This window comes from Phodopus roborovskii, unplaced genomic scaffold (genome assembly GCF_943737965.1).
Source record: "Phodopus roborovskii unplaced genomic scaffold, PHOROB, whole genome shotgun sequence".
Classification (NCBI taxonomy): Eukaryota; Metazoa; Chordata; class Mammalia; order Rodentia; family Cricetidae; genus Phodopus; species Phodopus roborovskii.
In genome coordinates this window covers 3,652,876-3,669,424 of record NW_026126482.1, presented here as the reverse complement: position 1 = coordinate 3,669,424, position 16,549 = coordinate 3,652,876, and the positions used below count along the sequence as shown (strand labels likewise).

Genomic DNA, 16,549 nt, shown 5'->3' with positions numbered 1-16,549 from the left:
TCGGGAAGGCAGGAACCTAAAACAGGAACTAAAGCAGAGCCCATGGAGGCGTGCTGCTACTCACTGTCGCAACCTGCTTATCTATGCTACCCGAGACCACCTGCCCAACAGTTGCTGGGCTGGGCCCTCCTACACCATTTATTAACCAAGACAACACCCATCAGACGGGCCAGTCTTACCCACATCCATCCGGCTTTGTGTCAAATTGACCAAAACAGAAAAAGCACCCAGCAGGAAATCATTCATGGACACATACTGAACAATAAGATCTTTTGTTGTGTGTGCTCAGCCCTGAAGATACATTCTTTGGGACAACGTTGTTAATGTATAAATAAACAAGTACCTCTGAAGTGTCATGTGGCGATAGGCTCTGTGAGGAGATTTAACGTGGGCTAAGGGGCATTCGGGTGTTTAAGAGAGGATGCAGGAGACTGTGAGCTGGAACATAGTTAGGGATGGGCCTTGAAGATATTCTTAAAGACGTACTTTGGGAGTGAGGTATGCAACCAGGTAAGGGCTTCTTAATACATTACAACAAGGACTAGTCCATAGATGCTGGTACACACCTTCTGTCCCAGCTCTCAGGAAGCAGAGGCAAGCAGATCTCTGAGTCCCAAACCAGCCAGGGTTATAAAGTGTGTTGTCCCTGCCCCTATCACCACCACCTCAAAAAAAAAAAATTTTTATAGCAGAGGCAGTTGTGGCAGGCCGGTGACAGATGTGTGTAGTAAACAGGAATGAGGTGATGATGAGCCAGAGAGATGTGAGAAGTTATTAGGGTTAAACTTGAAGGTCAGACATTCAGGTTTCCTATGCATGTGATCAGGGGTTGGGGGGTGGGGTGGCCATCTGGTAAATGCTAGGAAAGTAGACATTGGAAATACTTTAGATATGTAAGGCTTGAGAACTAGAGGCCCAAGGGAAGGTGGAGGAGGTCAGGGGAAGGTGAGGGTCCAAGGGAAGGTGGAGGGGGCCACTGAACCTGCAGGAGAAGCTGTCTCTGAACTGCACCCGAGGTTTCTGGAAGACCCAGCCGCATGTCACACTGCTCTTTCTGTGGTTTGCTCTCTGTCCCTCTCCTTCTCCCAGACACAATAACTGCTGTGTTCAGTGCTCACTGCTTTGTTGCATATTTCTGCCTGAACATGCATATATTAATACAGGGGGAATACTCAACCAGGTCATGTTAAATTAGTTCTTCTGAGTGAGCCCAACAAATCCCTTAATTGTCTCAGCAGTGAAATTTTGAGAAGGAGCTGGAGAGCCATGATTTGCTTTTTGTTTTTTTCTTTTGTTTTTTTAAGACAGGAAGGCTTCTCTGTGCAGCCCTGGCTGTCCTGGACCTGGGTCTGTAGACCAGGCTGGCCTCAAACTCAGAGATTCTCTTGTCTCTGCCTCCCAGTGTACCACCATCTCCCAACTTGTTCTGTTTAACCCACAGGCTATCAAATGTGCTCTTGCTGTTTTCTTTGAGTGATACCACTTGGGAGTGCTTAACCTCTAGACCACTAACTAACAAGCAGCTAAAGCCAAGGACAGAAAGCAGTATTGCTGCCAAGGTGTCTAATTGTATGCCTACAAGGAAGGCCAGCTGTATAGTGGCAGTATTGAGACTCTGGGTGGCATTCCGTGTCTTTCTAAGTAAATAGTCACTTTGTTAGAGAAATACAGTTGCTGCTATCCAAGAGCATAATCGCTCCTTTTTTGTTTAGGAAGATTTCCAGTCGATGACATACGGATTTAAAATGGCCAACAGTGTGACAGATCTTCGAGTTACAGGTATAAACCATTTACAAAGAAAATTCACAACAGTAATTTGTATGTTTTACATTTTTGGTTTGTTTTAAAACTTGGCTGTTTCTCATTCTAGGGATGCTAAAAGATGTGGAAGATGATATGCAAAGGAGAGTAAAGGTCTGTTTTCCTTTTCTCTGGTTTAGGGCTTGATTTGTTTTTTGAAACACGGTTTTACTGTGTAGCTCCGGCTGGCCTGGAAGTCACTCTGTAGACCAGAGACCCCTCTGCCTCCTGAGTACTAGGACTTTAAAAGACAGTGCTATTATGAGCCATATCCTTTCCGTCTGCTTTTTTGTTTTGCTTTTGTTGTTTTAATACCTGCTTCTTTTCATGATCTTTCTAATTTATATACAAATGCATGCATAAAACATTCATAAGAAAACACAAGACAAAGCCTTTTTTTTTCAGATAGATTTTTTTGTATTTGCCCAGCAAATTAACCTCTATTTTTTTACTTACTTCTCTAGGTTTGTATTTGTCTTAATTTACTTTATGTTTTCATTTTAGAGTACTCGAAGTCGACAAGGAGAAGAGAGAGACCCAGAAGTTGAACTAGAAGTAATTGCCCTTATTTTCTGTAGATAATGTCAGAGGAGTCCACCCTCAGGGTTGGAGTTCTTTCAACTGCCCTGTAATTCCCGGGAAGCAGGAACTGAAGAAAAAAACAGATCACTTATAGATGTGTTTCAAAACTTAGCAAAATCAAAATTTTCCATACCGTCAAAAATTGCCCAACCTTTTAGCCCGTTCATGGCTGCTAACTACTTTTTTGAGACAACAGTCTAGTTGTGACCTTGAACTGAAGAGTACAGGGCAGTTTTGTTCCTGTGTCTAGGAGTAGGCTCTGCTCACTGGTGTTTGGCGGCGTGCTTTGCAGGGTTAGAGACCTGTGTGCTGTAGTGACTCACTGCACAGGCGTGTTAGGCGGAGTGTTAGGGTGTCTCCCCTCTGTGGCTGTGCTTTGCACACTCTGCCTCTCACCGCTCTCCTGTGCTTCCAGCACCAGCAATGCTTGGCGGCGTTCAGCAGAGTGAAGTTCACCCGCGTGCTGCTGACAGTGCTCATAGCCTTCACCAAGAAGGAGGTAAGAGAGTTACCGTGCCTGGGCTAGTTTTGCTCTGTTTTCTGCATGTGGTGTAGTTACATCTCATTCACATCAATGCTTCTGTGAAAATTTCTGGGATTTCTCCCACCCCATATTTGTGAATGACTACATAGTATTGGAATTTTTTTTTTTCCTTTTCACTGTTGATTGTATCTCTAGTCTTTTATTTTAAAAAGTAAGCTTATACCATAAGCCAGAAATATTTGCCATTTCATTTTTTTTAATGCATCAAATAAGATACAGATTTGAGGGGAAATGCTTTGTGTCCTGTCAAGATTTGGGCACCCTGCATTAAGTGAATGCTTTGTGAGGATGCATGTTAGTGCAGTGTGCACGGGATCTCAGTGCTGTTGTAGGATCCCCCCTTCTCTGTGTGTTAGTGCAGTGTGCACGGGATCTTGGCGCTGTTGTAGAACCTCCTTCTCTGTGTCTTTCAGTAACATGTATCTTTGGTGATTTGTTTGCTAGACCAGTGCTGTTGCAGAGGCTCAGAAACTAATGGTCCAAGCAGCAGACCTCCTTTCTGCCATCCACACTTCACTGCATCATGGCATCCAGGCTCAGAATGGCACTACCAAAGGAGGTAATTCTCAGTCTGCCTAGACTTTGGGGTGTTTCTTCTGAATACTCAAGACTGCTTTAGGCTTCTTTGTACATTTAGTCTATGTTGAAAACAATTGATAGAACTTGACCATAACTTGTATCTTACTGTTGGACTCCTGTACCCTGTCTGTTGTATGTATTATGATGTCAGCAGTAGCTTCGTTTTTTAACATCTCCTTTCATTACTTCTTTGGGAAATCCATTAAAGTCATTATATAGCCCACCTCACTCTACAAGGCAGGCCTAGTGTCCTGAGGTCCCTTGTACTCCCGGGTGCCTGCCTTCACCCTGCACTGGGATTCTGAACACTTAGGAACAGAGTGCTTGAAGTGTTGGTGCTTCATATGCTTCCTATGTGCAGTAAGGTTTAATAGGAGTAATGCAGCTTTGCTGTAAAATTCACCAGTGGGTCAACATTTTGGAGTGTACAGCAACACTGTTTATCCCTAAAACTCATTAGATGGTATTTATAGTCTTAATATTATTGAGGTATAAACTATGCACAACTCTGAAACACATTATAATCTAGTTCAGGAAATGTTTGCAAAAAATGACTAACACATTAAAGCTTACTTGTGATTACTGGAATTCTGTCTCCAAATTGACTTCTGGGCATGTTTCTGGGGAAAGTTCTTTATTATATTGAGGTGGCTATGTCCACTACCACTGTATGCGGCACTGTTCCCTAGGCTGGGCCCCGACGCATGTAAGGATGGAGGGAGGGAGCCGTGTGGTAATATGTTGTTTATGGTTCATTAAAGCTTGCCTGAGGATTCAGAAAACAAAGTCAGCCACAAGCCAGAGGAATACCTTTAATCCCAGCAGCCAGAAACTAGGAGCTGGTGGTACACACCTTTAGTCCTAGGACTCAGAATTAAGAGGTAGTTGGATGTCTCTGAGTTCAAGGCCACCCAGGAATACAGGAGATTGAATCAGTCTGAAAGATCGCATGCCTTTAATCCCAGCACTAGAGTATAAAAGACAGAAGCAGGGGCTTCAGTATTCAGTAGGAGGCATTCAGTCTGCAGCCGCACTGAGGAGAGGCAGCAGTTTGCAGCTTAATGAAGAGCTTGTTCGTGGATCAGCCCTTTCATCCTGAGCTAGAGCTGAGAGCTGGAGGCCAGGGTTTTGCTTCCCCAATCTTCAGCTTGAACCCCAATATCTGTCTTTTATTTATTTGTGTTAACGGAGTGGAGAGCAAATTTGCATGCATTTTATTCTCTCTGCTCTAGCTGTGGATGCGACAGCTGCTTTAGGTCTCTGCTGCCTTGAGCTCCCTGCAGTGATGGAACTGTGGCCGTGGCTCTGACTGTGGCCGTGGCTCTGACTGTGGCTGTGGCTGTGACCGTGACTCTGGCTAAGGCTTTGGCCGTGGCTGTGGCTGTGACTGACTGTGGCTGTGACTGACTGTGGCTGTGACTGACTGTGGCTGTGACTGACTGTGGCTGTGACTCTGGCTGTGGCTGTGGCTGTGGCTGTGACTGACTGTGGCTGTGACTCTGGCTGTGGCTGTGGCTGTGGCTGTGACTGACTGTGGCTGTGACTCTGGCTGTGGCTGTGACTGACTGTGGCTGTGACTGACTGTGGCTGTGACTGACTGTGGCTGTGACTGACTGTGGCTGTGACTGACTGTGGCTGTGACTGACTGTGGCTGTGACTGACTGTGGCTGTGACTCTGGCTAAGGCTGTGGCTGTGGCTGTGACTGACTGTGGCTGTGACTCTGGCCATGGCTGTGGCCGTGGCCGACGAGCCCCTCACCTCAGTTGCTTCACTTTATCACTGCAGCAGGACGGATGACTGACAGGGAGCAGGAAGTGTCTGTGGTTACTCATTGAGTGGCCTGCTTGTATGAGGCCTGAGACTGTGTAGTAAGAGCTAGAGAACATCTCTCTGTTTCTCCTGCCTCAGCTTTGTAAGTGCTGGGGTCACAGGTGCGCGTCACCAAGTCCCAAGTCCAGCTTGGTGTGCTGGTGTGTTTTCAGGGTTGGACTCAGAGCCTCCTGCATGACTGAGCTGTACCCCCAGTTCTCAGCTTCAATTTGTTATTGTATTGTTTGGTTTTGATTTCTTTGTGTAGTCCTGGCTGTCCTGGAACTCACTTTATAGACCAGGCTAGCCTCAAACTGAAGAGATCTACCTGCCTCTGCCTCACGAGTGCTGGCATTAAAGGCGTGTGCCACCACCATCCAGCAAAATTATTTTAAACTGCGCTTTTGAATGGTAAATGGGAGCAAAGCTTTGTTATTTTTTCTCCACATAAAGTGAGATAAGGTCATGCTTGCAATTGCCTTTTGAGATAGATGATGTGGGGTGCCAAGAACTGGTTAGGAGAAAGCTCTGGGTTAAGGGTTTTCATCTGAGTCTACAGATGTGTTGGTATTGTAGAGTAATTCCTAGAAGTCGCTGCCAAGAGACTGTGCAGAAGAAAGCCTGGGCTTGGGAGTGCCTGCAAAGATGAGAGATCCGGGCAGCAGGTACTGCCCGGGTGTTGCAGTCAGCCAGTCTTTTTTCTCATTCCTCGGTGTCCCGCTGACATGTGAGACCGTGTTCTTACGGTATAGCTTGTCTGGATGAGCACAGCTTTGGATGTAGATTGTGTAAGTGCTCCTTCACAGCTGAGAAAGCTGTAGTGTACACTAGTGTGCGCAGTGATAGCGTCACCGGGGTTCTAACCGGGTTCCACCCTGGGTTCCTCTGGTCTGCTCCTGTGATCATCTCCATTAAGAGAATTCAGCTGAGTTGCATGGTGTAGTGTAGAGAATGGGGGCTCATTGCAGAGCAGAACAGAGCGCACACTGTGAAGGTGCGTGAGTGTGCAGAGGCCCACGCGATGGTTGCTCCCGTCTTGTATCCTTGGGCTTTTGACTTCTGTGGTCCCCAGAGCCGGCAACTTTCCCTTGGGCTCTTTGTCCAGTGCAGGAAATCGGCAGCTGTGTTTGTCTTGACTCTTGCAGGAGGCTCAGAGATGCCGGCCATGCCGTGTTGTACTGCAGAAGGTTAGCTAGCCATTCGTGTCCCTCCAGACAGCTCTAGAAGTCAGGCCTCCTGCCTGTCAGGGTGGAGGTGTGAGTCAGCTCCTGGCTTTCATTGCTCCTCTGCTTTGGCTCTAACCTCTGGCACTTCCACGTGGCTGGGAAGTGCAATGTGAAGTCACTAAATCTCATCCGAACTTATGTGTGGGTATGAAATTGGCTGTCAGTTATAAAATTTATTAGATTTTTTTATGATTAGAATTTGGAAATGCCTTTAAAATTTGGGCATTTAATAGTTTTCATTTAAAAATCCAGACAAAAACATTGGAAAATTTACTTTCCTGTTTCTTCTTTAGACCATCCAATTATGATGGGTTTTGAGCCCCTTGTTAACCAGAGGCTACTTCCACCTACATTCCCTCGCTATGCAAAAATAATTAAGAGAGAAGAAATGGTCAACTATTTCTCAAGATTAATAGACAGAATAAAAACAGTCTGTGAAGTCGTGAACTTACCAAATTTGCATTGTATTCTGGTAAGTATAAAGTTATATTCTGGAGCTTTGGTGCAGTAACAGGATAGTTGTTGTGTGTGTACACATAACACATAGTTAATTTCATGAGGACTTGCTACATTTTTAGAAATTAAGGAACCAAACCCAAGGTATTAGGTAAATCACCCAAATTTTAGGAATAGGATTTGGTAACTGGATTCTGCCTTTAAAATATTGTGTGTGTGTGTGTGTGTGTGTGTGTGTGAGAGAGAGAGAGAGACAGAGAGAGAGAGAGAGAGAATGTGTATGTGTATAAAAGAGTTTTTCTTTGTAAATATCTTTCTGGAGATTTAACTCTAGGGCCTCATACATGCTAGGCTAGTCCTCCACCACTGAGCTGTCTCTCCAGCCCTTCTTAAATTCTTTTCTTTGAGATAGGCTCTTGCTCAGGCTGACATTGATTGACTTCCTGCCCCAGCCTCCTGAAAGCACCGACTTTGGGCTTGTGTTGCCAGGCCTGGCAGTTTTCTGTGTTCTTACATGTGAACATGAGGTCACAGTGCTTGGTGACCTGTTTGTTGTTTGTTCTGTTTAAAACTTTCATGTTACAGATGCTTTCTTTTTATATCAGTTAATCTGCATATTTCTACTTTATTTCCTAAGACACGTCTCACTGTAAAATCTTACATAATTATTTTTTAGTTCGTTCATATCAGATTACATTTAGGTCGTTTTCATTGCTTTGCCTTTATAATAGACAGACAGTACAAGGACGAAACCTTTGTATGTGACCCTGTACAGCATGTATTTTCTCTGCTGAGTGAAAGCCTCTGTAAAGTGCGAAGCCCTCACACTTTGTCATGTATAGGAAGAACAAAGCTAAACACTCCGTGGCGCATGGCTGTAACCCAGCACCAGGGAGACGGAAGCAGACGCTTGGGCTGCGGGCTAGCCTGCGCTGTGAAGCAGACCCTGGCTCAAGGCAGAATAGAGCAGGCGGTGCTAAGTGAAGGAAAGGTGGCTTTGAGAGTGCTACACAGCAGATGGCTCCCGCACACCTCTGCACAAATCAGACCTTTTCCTCTAAACACTTAGGCCCAATACTCACAATTGCCGCGTTTTTCAGGGCTCCCTATAGTTACTTACTGACCTTCCACACACATTAAAATGGTTACCATTAATTTAACTTCCATCATTGCACTGTCTGTTCTGGTACCAACCAGGTGTGATTCTCCTCCCTAGAGACTTGTTAGCACAGCAGAGTGGCTCCTTCGTTTTCCTCCACCCGTAGTTTGTAGTTTCGCTGGCTTGCCTTGTCAGTAGAGGACAACTCCCCAGGGTGCATAGGGAAAGCACTGACAGTCTGCTCTGTCGTTGTCAGGGTTCGGGTGAGTGCCAGGTGGTGCGGCGTGCTTATGTAAAAGGAAAATAAGCCAGATTGAAAGGTATAGCTCCAGGACCAGTGAGAGGCCCTGATTTTAAAAAGTAAGGCAGGGGGTCATCAGTGAGGAAACCCAATATTGACCTCTGGCTTTCACATGCATTCATGGCTGTTTGCATACATGCATACACCTACATGGACATGCACACACACATACAAGAATATATTTATTGCATTATTTATGACTTGAGAAACATGACTATCCATTCTATGAGATGGGTAGGATAAATGCTACTTAGCCAGTAAACAGTGTAGGCTGATTTTTCTGTCCTGCTTGCCAGCTTTCAAGTAAGCACTGACTTGTTATTTCCTGTGTTGGTTGGCCGATAGATAGCGCAGGCTTGTTTGTAACTAGCTCTTACAGCAGCGCGTTACCTAACTCTCTGCCTCCTGGCTCTATTGCCTCATCGTCCTACTGGCTCCTCATCTCATGGGGTCTCCCATGAGACTTTTCTCTTTCCAGCATCCTCTCTGCCCCAGAAAACCCTGGCTAGCCACTGACCATTTAGCTTTTTATTAAACCCATCACAGTGACGTATCTTCACACACGTAAAAGAACATTCCACAACAAAACAGTGTGTTTATTTAGTGAATGTCAGTTATATAACGTTTTAAGGACAGGTCCAGTGTACTCTAACAAACATGCAAGGTAGACCAGTAGAACATACAGATTACCCACATGCTGTGTTGGCTTATGTCGAGTTGACACAAGCTAAAGTCATCTGAAAAGAAGCCTAGGTTGAGGAAAGGCTGTAGGACATTATAATTAGTGATGGGGGAGGGGTGGGCAGCCCATTGCTTGTTGTGTCATCGCAAGCCAGTGAGCAGTACTCCATGGCCTCCTTCAGCTCCCGCCTCCAGGGTCCTGCCCTGCCTGAGCTCCTGTTCTGACTCCCATCAGTGATGAACAGTGATGCGAAAGCCTATCAAGCCAAATACACCCTTTCCCATCCAGGTTGCTTTTGGTCCTGGTGTTTCATCACAGAAATAGAAACCTAAGACACATGGGGTACAAGTAGCTGAAGAAGCAGAGTATCCACAAGGCTTAGGATGAAGAAGAGAAGCCAGTAAAGGAGCTAGGATGCTGGTAAAGGCAGCACGTGTGACTGACGAGCACAGGCTTGTTTGTTTCCTCTGGAGGGAGTCAGCTCAATGCATGTGTAGAGCAACAGCTGTTAGGAGTAACAACCAGAGGGAAGGACAGTTAAAGGAGAAGAAGAAAGCTCTTAAGTAGGCAGAGGTAGGTGAGGACCTCCCTCCCTGCCTCCTCCCTCCCCCTTCCCTTTTCCTCATGCATTGAGACACAGTTCATAAGCAATCGGAACTGTACTCTGATGCTTTGGAGGTGACAGGCTTTTCCGATGCCGTCTCAGTGGACAGGTTCTGTACTTGGGAGGATTCAGACTCTGCTTTGGAGGGTACCTGCTTTCCATGGCACATCACCCGGGAACACACATCTCTTCCTTTGTCCTCACTGCCAACCTGCAGCAATATTGGAGGCATCCCAAAGCCTGCATACCTGCCTTCCACCATTCAAATACTAAAATTCACGCATACAGAAATTGGAAGGTTCAGATTTTACCCACTGAATTTTTAGATGTTTATGTTTTTGTGTATTTTTTTTTTTCTTTTCCCGTATTCCTTGGTCTTCACTCTAAGCAATACCAGTTACCTGCTTACAATACTTCTGCCTTTTTTTTTTTTTAAAGTTTATCTTCATTGTGTATGTGTTTGTCTGTATGTGAATGTGCGCACATGAATGCTTGAGTCCTTGAAGGCTAGCGGTGTCAGAGCCCCCTGGAATTGGCATTATAAGCGGTTGAGGTTGTAAGCTGTTTAAATCACCATCATCTAGTTGATAATGCTATGTGGGTGTGCACACAATTCTGTTTTGGTCAGATCTTGAAAAAGTTTTTGTGGACTCTGAAGTCAGCCCTTTGGTATAATTAAACTTTTTTTGATATAAAATTACACTTTATATGCAGATACCCCTGGCTTCTGTTGTTTGTTCTCCTAGCCATACTGCTTTTTCTCTACTAGGACTTTTTCTGCGAATTTAGTGAACAGTCTCCATGTGTTCTTTCAAGGTCTCTGTTGCAGGTAAGTTCCACTCTTTTGTTGATTTGATGAACAAAAGGTAGGTGCTGTTAAGGTGGTGACCCTGCGTTGTGTGTGTTTGCCTCAGCCTGCACTTGCTGTATGGGTGCCCCGCTGCCGTGGCCCTCCCTCTGCTCACGGAAACGCTGGCTTAGGTGATAAGCTGGGCCACAGAACAAACCCCAGGGTTCTGTAAGGAGTGAGCGCACACAGAGTAACGTGCTTTCCCATCAAGTGTAGAGTCAGAGTAGTGCTCAAGAAGAAGGCAGCCAGGGGGAAGTAACTCTAAACCGTGAGAGACTAAATACGCGTAAGTAACTCACAGGTCACACCTGTTTCAAGGGAAATTGGAAACACTGAGTTAATTAAATGCCGGTCTGTGGTTAGAGCACTTGCTGCACAAGCCTGAAGGCCAGAGCTTGTGCCCCGACCCCACAGGATTAGTGGGCCCTGTGGTGGCCTGCCTGTGCCTGCAGCCTTGGAAAGTGGGGACAGGCTGCCCCAGCAAGCTGTGCAGTAACACTAGCCACATCCCGAGTTCTGGGCATGGTTAGAGGCCCCGCCTCAGTGAGTGATGTCACATCCCGAGTTCTGGGCGTGGTTAGGGGCCCCGCCTCAGTGAGGTCACATCCCGAGTTCTGGGCGTGGTTAGAGGCCCCGCCTCAGTGAGTGATGTCACATCCCGAGTTCTGGGCGTGGTTAGAGGCCCCGCCTCAGTGAGTGAGGTGGAAGTGCAAGCCGGCCAGGACAATTCCTCTCACCACGCTTGTGCACATGTGTGTGCACGTGTACTCGCACTCAGGCAACACATACGTGTGCAAACACATGGAAGTAGAAACTAAAATTACACAAGAAGACTTCAAAGAGGAGTGGACTGGGACATGGCTCAGGTAGCAAAGCGCTGGTGCGCACAGGTGAGGACGGGCACTTGAAGCCATGTGCAAGGGCTGGGCCCACCTGGCCAGCTAACGCCTGTGGCTGACCTCTGACCTCCACCTGCAGGTACATACCTCCCACATATATACGCATACTCAAATGAAGAAAAACATATTCTCATTGAAACTTTCAGATTCAGAAACGGGAACAGAAAGGGCAGATTAAACAAGGAAAAGGCGAACCACAAAGGGCAGCAAAAATCAGTAAAATATGAACCAAAACCGTAGGGAAACCATTGCAACTGAAGGCTGGTTAGAAACACCAGGAGAAACAAGGGCAGCGTACATAATCCTGTGTCTAAAATTCCTTAACGGAAGACTCCCAAGACTTAAGAAGGCATAATTTGAAATACCCTGAATCTATTAAATAAATTGAACTCATAGTTAAAAATGCTCCAACAGTGAAAATTCTAAGCCAGTTGTACACAGTCCCTTCCATAGACAAGAAGAGTTATGATCTTAGACCAATATTAAGTCAACCACAAAGTGAAGCTAACATTATAAACTTGAGAAACTGTAGAACAGTGTCCCTTAGAACAGGAAGCATTAGCAGCACATTGAAGGCAGTAGTATATACAGGTACTAACGCACTGCCAGGACCAGTGGGGTTAGTCCTGGCAGTGCAAGTGTGCGCAGTTCAGCATTTGAAAGTTCATATACTTTACTGTCCAGTTGGAAATCTCAGTAAATTAAGGGAAATGTGACAGGGTTACCAACAGTTCATGGTTTTCAAAAACCAAAAACAGGAGTAGAAGACAGTGTTCTTAATAAGGGGTCTGTACAAACAATCCTGCAGCTACTGCCACACTTTACGTGGTGAAAATGAATTCCTCTTGAGCCTGGGAAGACAGTGAGGCTGTCTACTCAGCACTCCGTCACCCTTCCTTTCCCGTTACTCAAATGTCAGCCAAGGCAGTAAGGCCAGTGAATGTGGCTGAAAATCATTTTACATACAGACAGCAGATTTTCTACATAGAATGCCAGGGGCCTACAAAGAACTTACTAGAATGGGTTTTATCTCTATATACCTGCAGCACACAGCAAGACAGCACGTTCGGAACAGTGCTGTTGAGCCAGTGAGATGACGACTCGGGAGGTGAAGGCATTTGTCACGCATGCCTGGCCCCCTGAGCTCCATCCCCAGAACACCAAGGTCTCTGACTGCGGTACTTGGGCCATGGTTCATGTGTGCTTACTCTCCTTTCCCCCAACTGAAAGAGTTTTTTAAGTGGGTTAGAAGTACTATGTGTAACAACATAAAAATGAAAAACCTAGGTATGTACATAAGAATCTTTACGATCTGCCTGCTGAAAATGCAAAATCGTGGTGGAAAAATCAGAAACATTCTAAATAAGTAGAGATACAGACCCTTTCTATTACCTGAGAGAATTGACGCTTTTAAGATGCTACTTTTCCCCGGATTAGTCTGCAGATTGACAGCAGTGTCATTCGAAAGGACAGCATGTGCTTGGTTAGATGTCTGGAATCTCAAATGTATGTGAAGGGGAAGGAACTAAACGTAAAACCAACCTTGAAGGAACAAAAGAATGAGGTGGAAGGTCACACACTATCCAACACTGGTGTTGGCAAAATGATTGACAGATGAATTGGTGCAACCAATGGAAATTTTCTTTTAAATCAGTCCTCTATTGTATAGACTTCCAATATATAAACTTTTATTGATTGGTCAGTGTCACCAAGTAATTGCTTAACATTATGTTTTTAGCAAAGGTCTGTTGTGATTCAGTCTACATTATTGTTCTTGACTTGGGGAATTATGCTTTTTTATCTTATTTAATCTCTATCAAAATACACTAGAGTAAGGATTAATAGGGGGCTGGAGAGAGAGCACCGGCTGCTCTCCCAGACCTGAGTTGGACTGTAGCACCCACATGTCAGCTCTCAACCATCTCTAGCTCATCCCAGAAGACCCGCCACTGCCTCTGACCTCCACAGGCATGCGTGTGTGTGGTGTGGTGCACAGACATATATCCAGACACATAAAATACTTTAGAAAGGATTTACAAATTGATCTATAAAGTATCTACCTGTTTTTGAGTTTTAGTCCCTTTGTAGTCTGTAGTAGTTACAGGTAGTGTGTGTGAGAGTCTCAGTGGTGACAACTGCATATGGCAGCAAAGTGACACCCTAATATGTCTAACACTTGTTTTCAGACCACTTTCCTCGTGGATAACAAGAAGGTCTTTGGAACTCACCTCATGCAGGACATGGTGAAGGACGCGCTTCGGTCCTTTGTCAGTCCTCCGGTACTCTCCCCCAAGTAAGTGTCGCCAGACGTGTCGTAGTGTGTGCTTGTGCACGCCCAGCTCCTCTGCACTCCTTACAGATGTGGCCAGTCTCCATATCAATGGGTCAGCTTTGTTCACACTGCTGTCGGTCGGGTAGAGGCTGGGATGAGGCACACGGCTATTTGAGCTGGTGTTTTGAGGGGAGCAGGGCTCCATACAGAGAGCCCAGCCGGCATTTTTAAAGCATGAGAAGATGAAATGTCAGTACATCAGCATTCTCACCAAGATTTGTTAAGTCAAGCCACAGCCACGTCAGACTGGTAGCTTTCTGTGTTTGCTGGAACAGACCTTGAGATCGGTTTTCATGTAAGTGTATTTAGAGGTGCTGCCAGGGAAAGCCAGCAGTGTTGTAGGCAAGAAGGACGTGAAGAGGAAGGAAGTCAAGTGAGTTTGTTTAGGCCTGTAGGAAGCTCTGCAGACAGCGTGGGTTACAACCTCAGTATTTCCCCCTTGGGGATAAAGGAACCTGAGAACGTGGCCCCGTGCATGTCACATCACACTGTCAATGACAGCTGTCATTCTGCCTCATGTTCACTGCATGGGCAGTGGTCTTTGGAATTCAGCCTAGACAGCCCAGTGTGCTCTGGTCTAGACCCTTTCCTGTCCCTGCTCCTGCTGCCTCATCTCACTGCTCTCGCTGGGCCTCTGCCTCAGCCATACTGGCTCTCGCTGTCTGCTGGGTGTGTGGGTTTGCACTGGGGGTCTGTGTGGGTTTGCACTTGGGGTCTGTGTGGGTTTGCACTTGGGGTCTGTGTGGGTTTGCACTTGGGGTCTGTGTGGGTTTGCACTTGGGGTCTGTGTAGGTTTGCACTTGGGGGGGTCTGTGTAGGTTTGCACTTGGGGTCTGTGTAGGTTTGCACTGGGGGGGGTCTGTGTAGGTTTGCACTGGGGGGGTCTGTGTAGGTTTGCACTTGGGGTCTGTAGGTTTGCTTTGGGGGGATCTGTAGGTTTGCACTGGGGGATCTGTAGGTTTGCACTGGGGGTCTGTGTAGGTTTGCACTTGGGGTCTGTGGGTAGGTTTGCACTGGGGGGTCTATAGGCTTGCTTTGGGGGGGTCTGTGTATAGGTTTGCACTGGGGGATCTGTAGGTTTGCACTGGGGGTCTTTATAAGGGTGAAGGGTGGGGACACAGTGCTCTGGGCATCTTGTTCCATTACAGCTCACCTCATCCCCTGTCTTTTATACAGTCCCTGCTTCGGGTTATGCTGCTCTCTCCATTGCCCCATATGAACATAAACTCCACAAACACGGACAAATGCTTTGGGCTGTTGTCTCACAATAGACAGACGTTTTGACTGGTGTTGGCTCATGCAGTGAACACCCAGTAAATATTTCTTGACTGAAGAAATCAAGGGGAGTGCAGATGGTGTAGCATGACATGCGTGTCTTGATGCTCTTGTGAAGTCTGTTTAAGTGGGCAGCTACACAGGTTTTAGAAGGGAAATGGAGTGACTGGGCATCTCGTTTAAAAGGGAGAATGCGGGTGCCTCACATCATGAAGGCATGAAGGGCGTGGCATAGACAGCTCACACAGCCGTGACACACTAGTTGAACAGGCACAGATCTCTCTGTTGCTTTTTAAGACTCTTGAAATTAAAAGAAGGATAAGGATCTCATTTTAAATTCTTGCTGTTGATCTCAGTGTAGTGAAGACTGAGGTAGGAGTTACTAAGTATAAAGCCAGCTTGTGCCACTTAAGTCTGAGGTCAGCCTGAGCTACCATATTGAGTCTATCTCAAAAGACCCCCCCAAAAGTATTTTCATGACTGTATCAAATTTACTTATTTATCTACCTTTTTAGTAGCTGCCAAATACCTCATAATAGGAATGTGTTTTGAGGAATAGGACTACTAAGAGAAAAATCTTGTAGGGGGTGGAGGTGTGCACATGAATGTGTGTGTGTGTGTGGTGTATGTGCGTATGGTGCATGTATGTCTGCAGGTGTGTAACCCTGCATGTGTAGAGAATAGAGGAGAAATCTTGCGTCGTCCTCCGCTGCTCTGGACAGTCTTTCGCAGAACCTGGAGCTCTCCAGTCTTTTGTCTAGGATAGTAGACATCAAGCCCCGAGAGCCTCCTTTATTCCTCCAGACTTCCACCCCGATGCTTGGAATATGGGTAGCCATACCTTTCTTTTTTATGTGGGTACTCTGAATCAGCCAGCTGTCTTACCCTGAGTTGGGATTTTGGAGAGCAGCCCTCAGGAGGATGGGGTTTTCAAATGGGGGATTTGTCGGGCAAAAGGCAGGATTACTGGAGCAGAACATAAACATAACAAGTTAATCGTAATGACCCCCTAAAACAAAGACATGATTGACATTTCTGGAACAGGCAGTGCAGAACCATTTGTATGTAGTAAAGGTTATTGGTAGGGCGTAGACAGGCCTTGAGAAAACAGAGGTTTAATCATAAACAGAAATGAACCTAGTTTGTTTTTATTATAAGATGGTTTTTAAGCTTAAAATGGAGGCAGACTAGTTTTTCAACAAGCTTGTCTTTTTTAACTTCTTAGAAACGTGCTGCCTTTTCAACTATGGTGCTGTTTGTCTGTTGTGTAGACGTTTGTCTGTCTACAGCGAGCATGCAGACAGAGGTCAAGAGCCCCGGGCAGGGTTTGTTTTCCACTTGTACTCCGGGTTCTGATCGGGTGTATCCCCGAGCCATCTGGAAGGATTGGTCTCACAGGATAGAATCACTGTACAGAGTGAGAATCAGCTCGGTGAGGGGCAGATTTCGTAGTGGGGTAGCCACAGTTGGCGCTCCACTGGTGTGAGTTAGGACATTGCCCCGAGTGACA

The 16,549-nt window shown here is 46.0% G+C and overlaps 1 protein-coding gene across 2 annotated transcripts in view; it reads left to right on the top strand.

The window, feature by feature from the left end:
• Positions 1-16,549, top strand: part of Naa35 (N-alpha-acetyltransferase 35, NatC auxiliary subunit) — a 42,317-nt gene that overhangs the window by 14,714 nt on the left and 11,054 nt on the right. For both annotated transcript variants that reach the window (XM_051194160.1, XM_051194161.1), the window contains 8 exons: positions 1,713-1,779; positions 1,871-1,914; positions 2,305-2,355; positions 2,798-2,881; positions 3,371-3,485; positions 6,835-7,013; positions 10,453-10,512; positions 13,619-13,725. In XM_051194160.1, the coding sequence (XP_051050117.1) occupies positions 1,713-1,779; positions 1,871-1,914; positions 2,305-2,355; positions 2,798-2,881; positions 3,371-3,485; positions 6,835-7,013; positions 10,453-10,512; positions 13,619-13,725 (707 nt within the window). The remainder of the gene's footprint in view (positions 1-1,712; positions 1,780-1,870; positions 1,915-2,304; positions 2,356-2,797; positions 2,882-3,370; positions 3,486-6,834; positions 7,014-10,452; positions 10,513-13,618; positions 13,726-16,549) is intronic.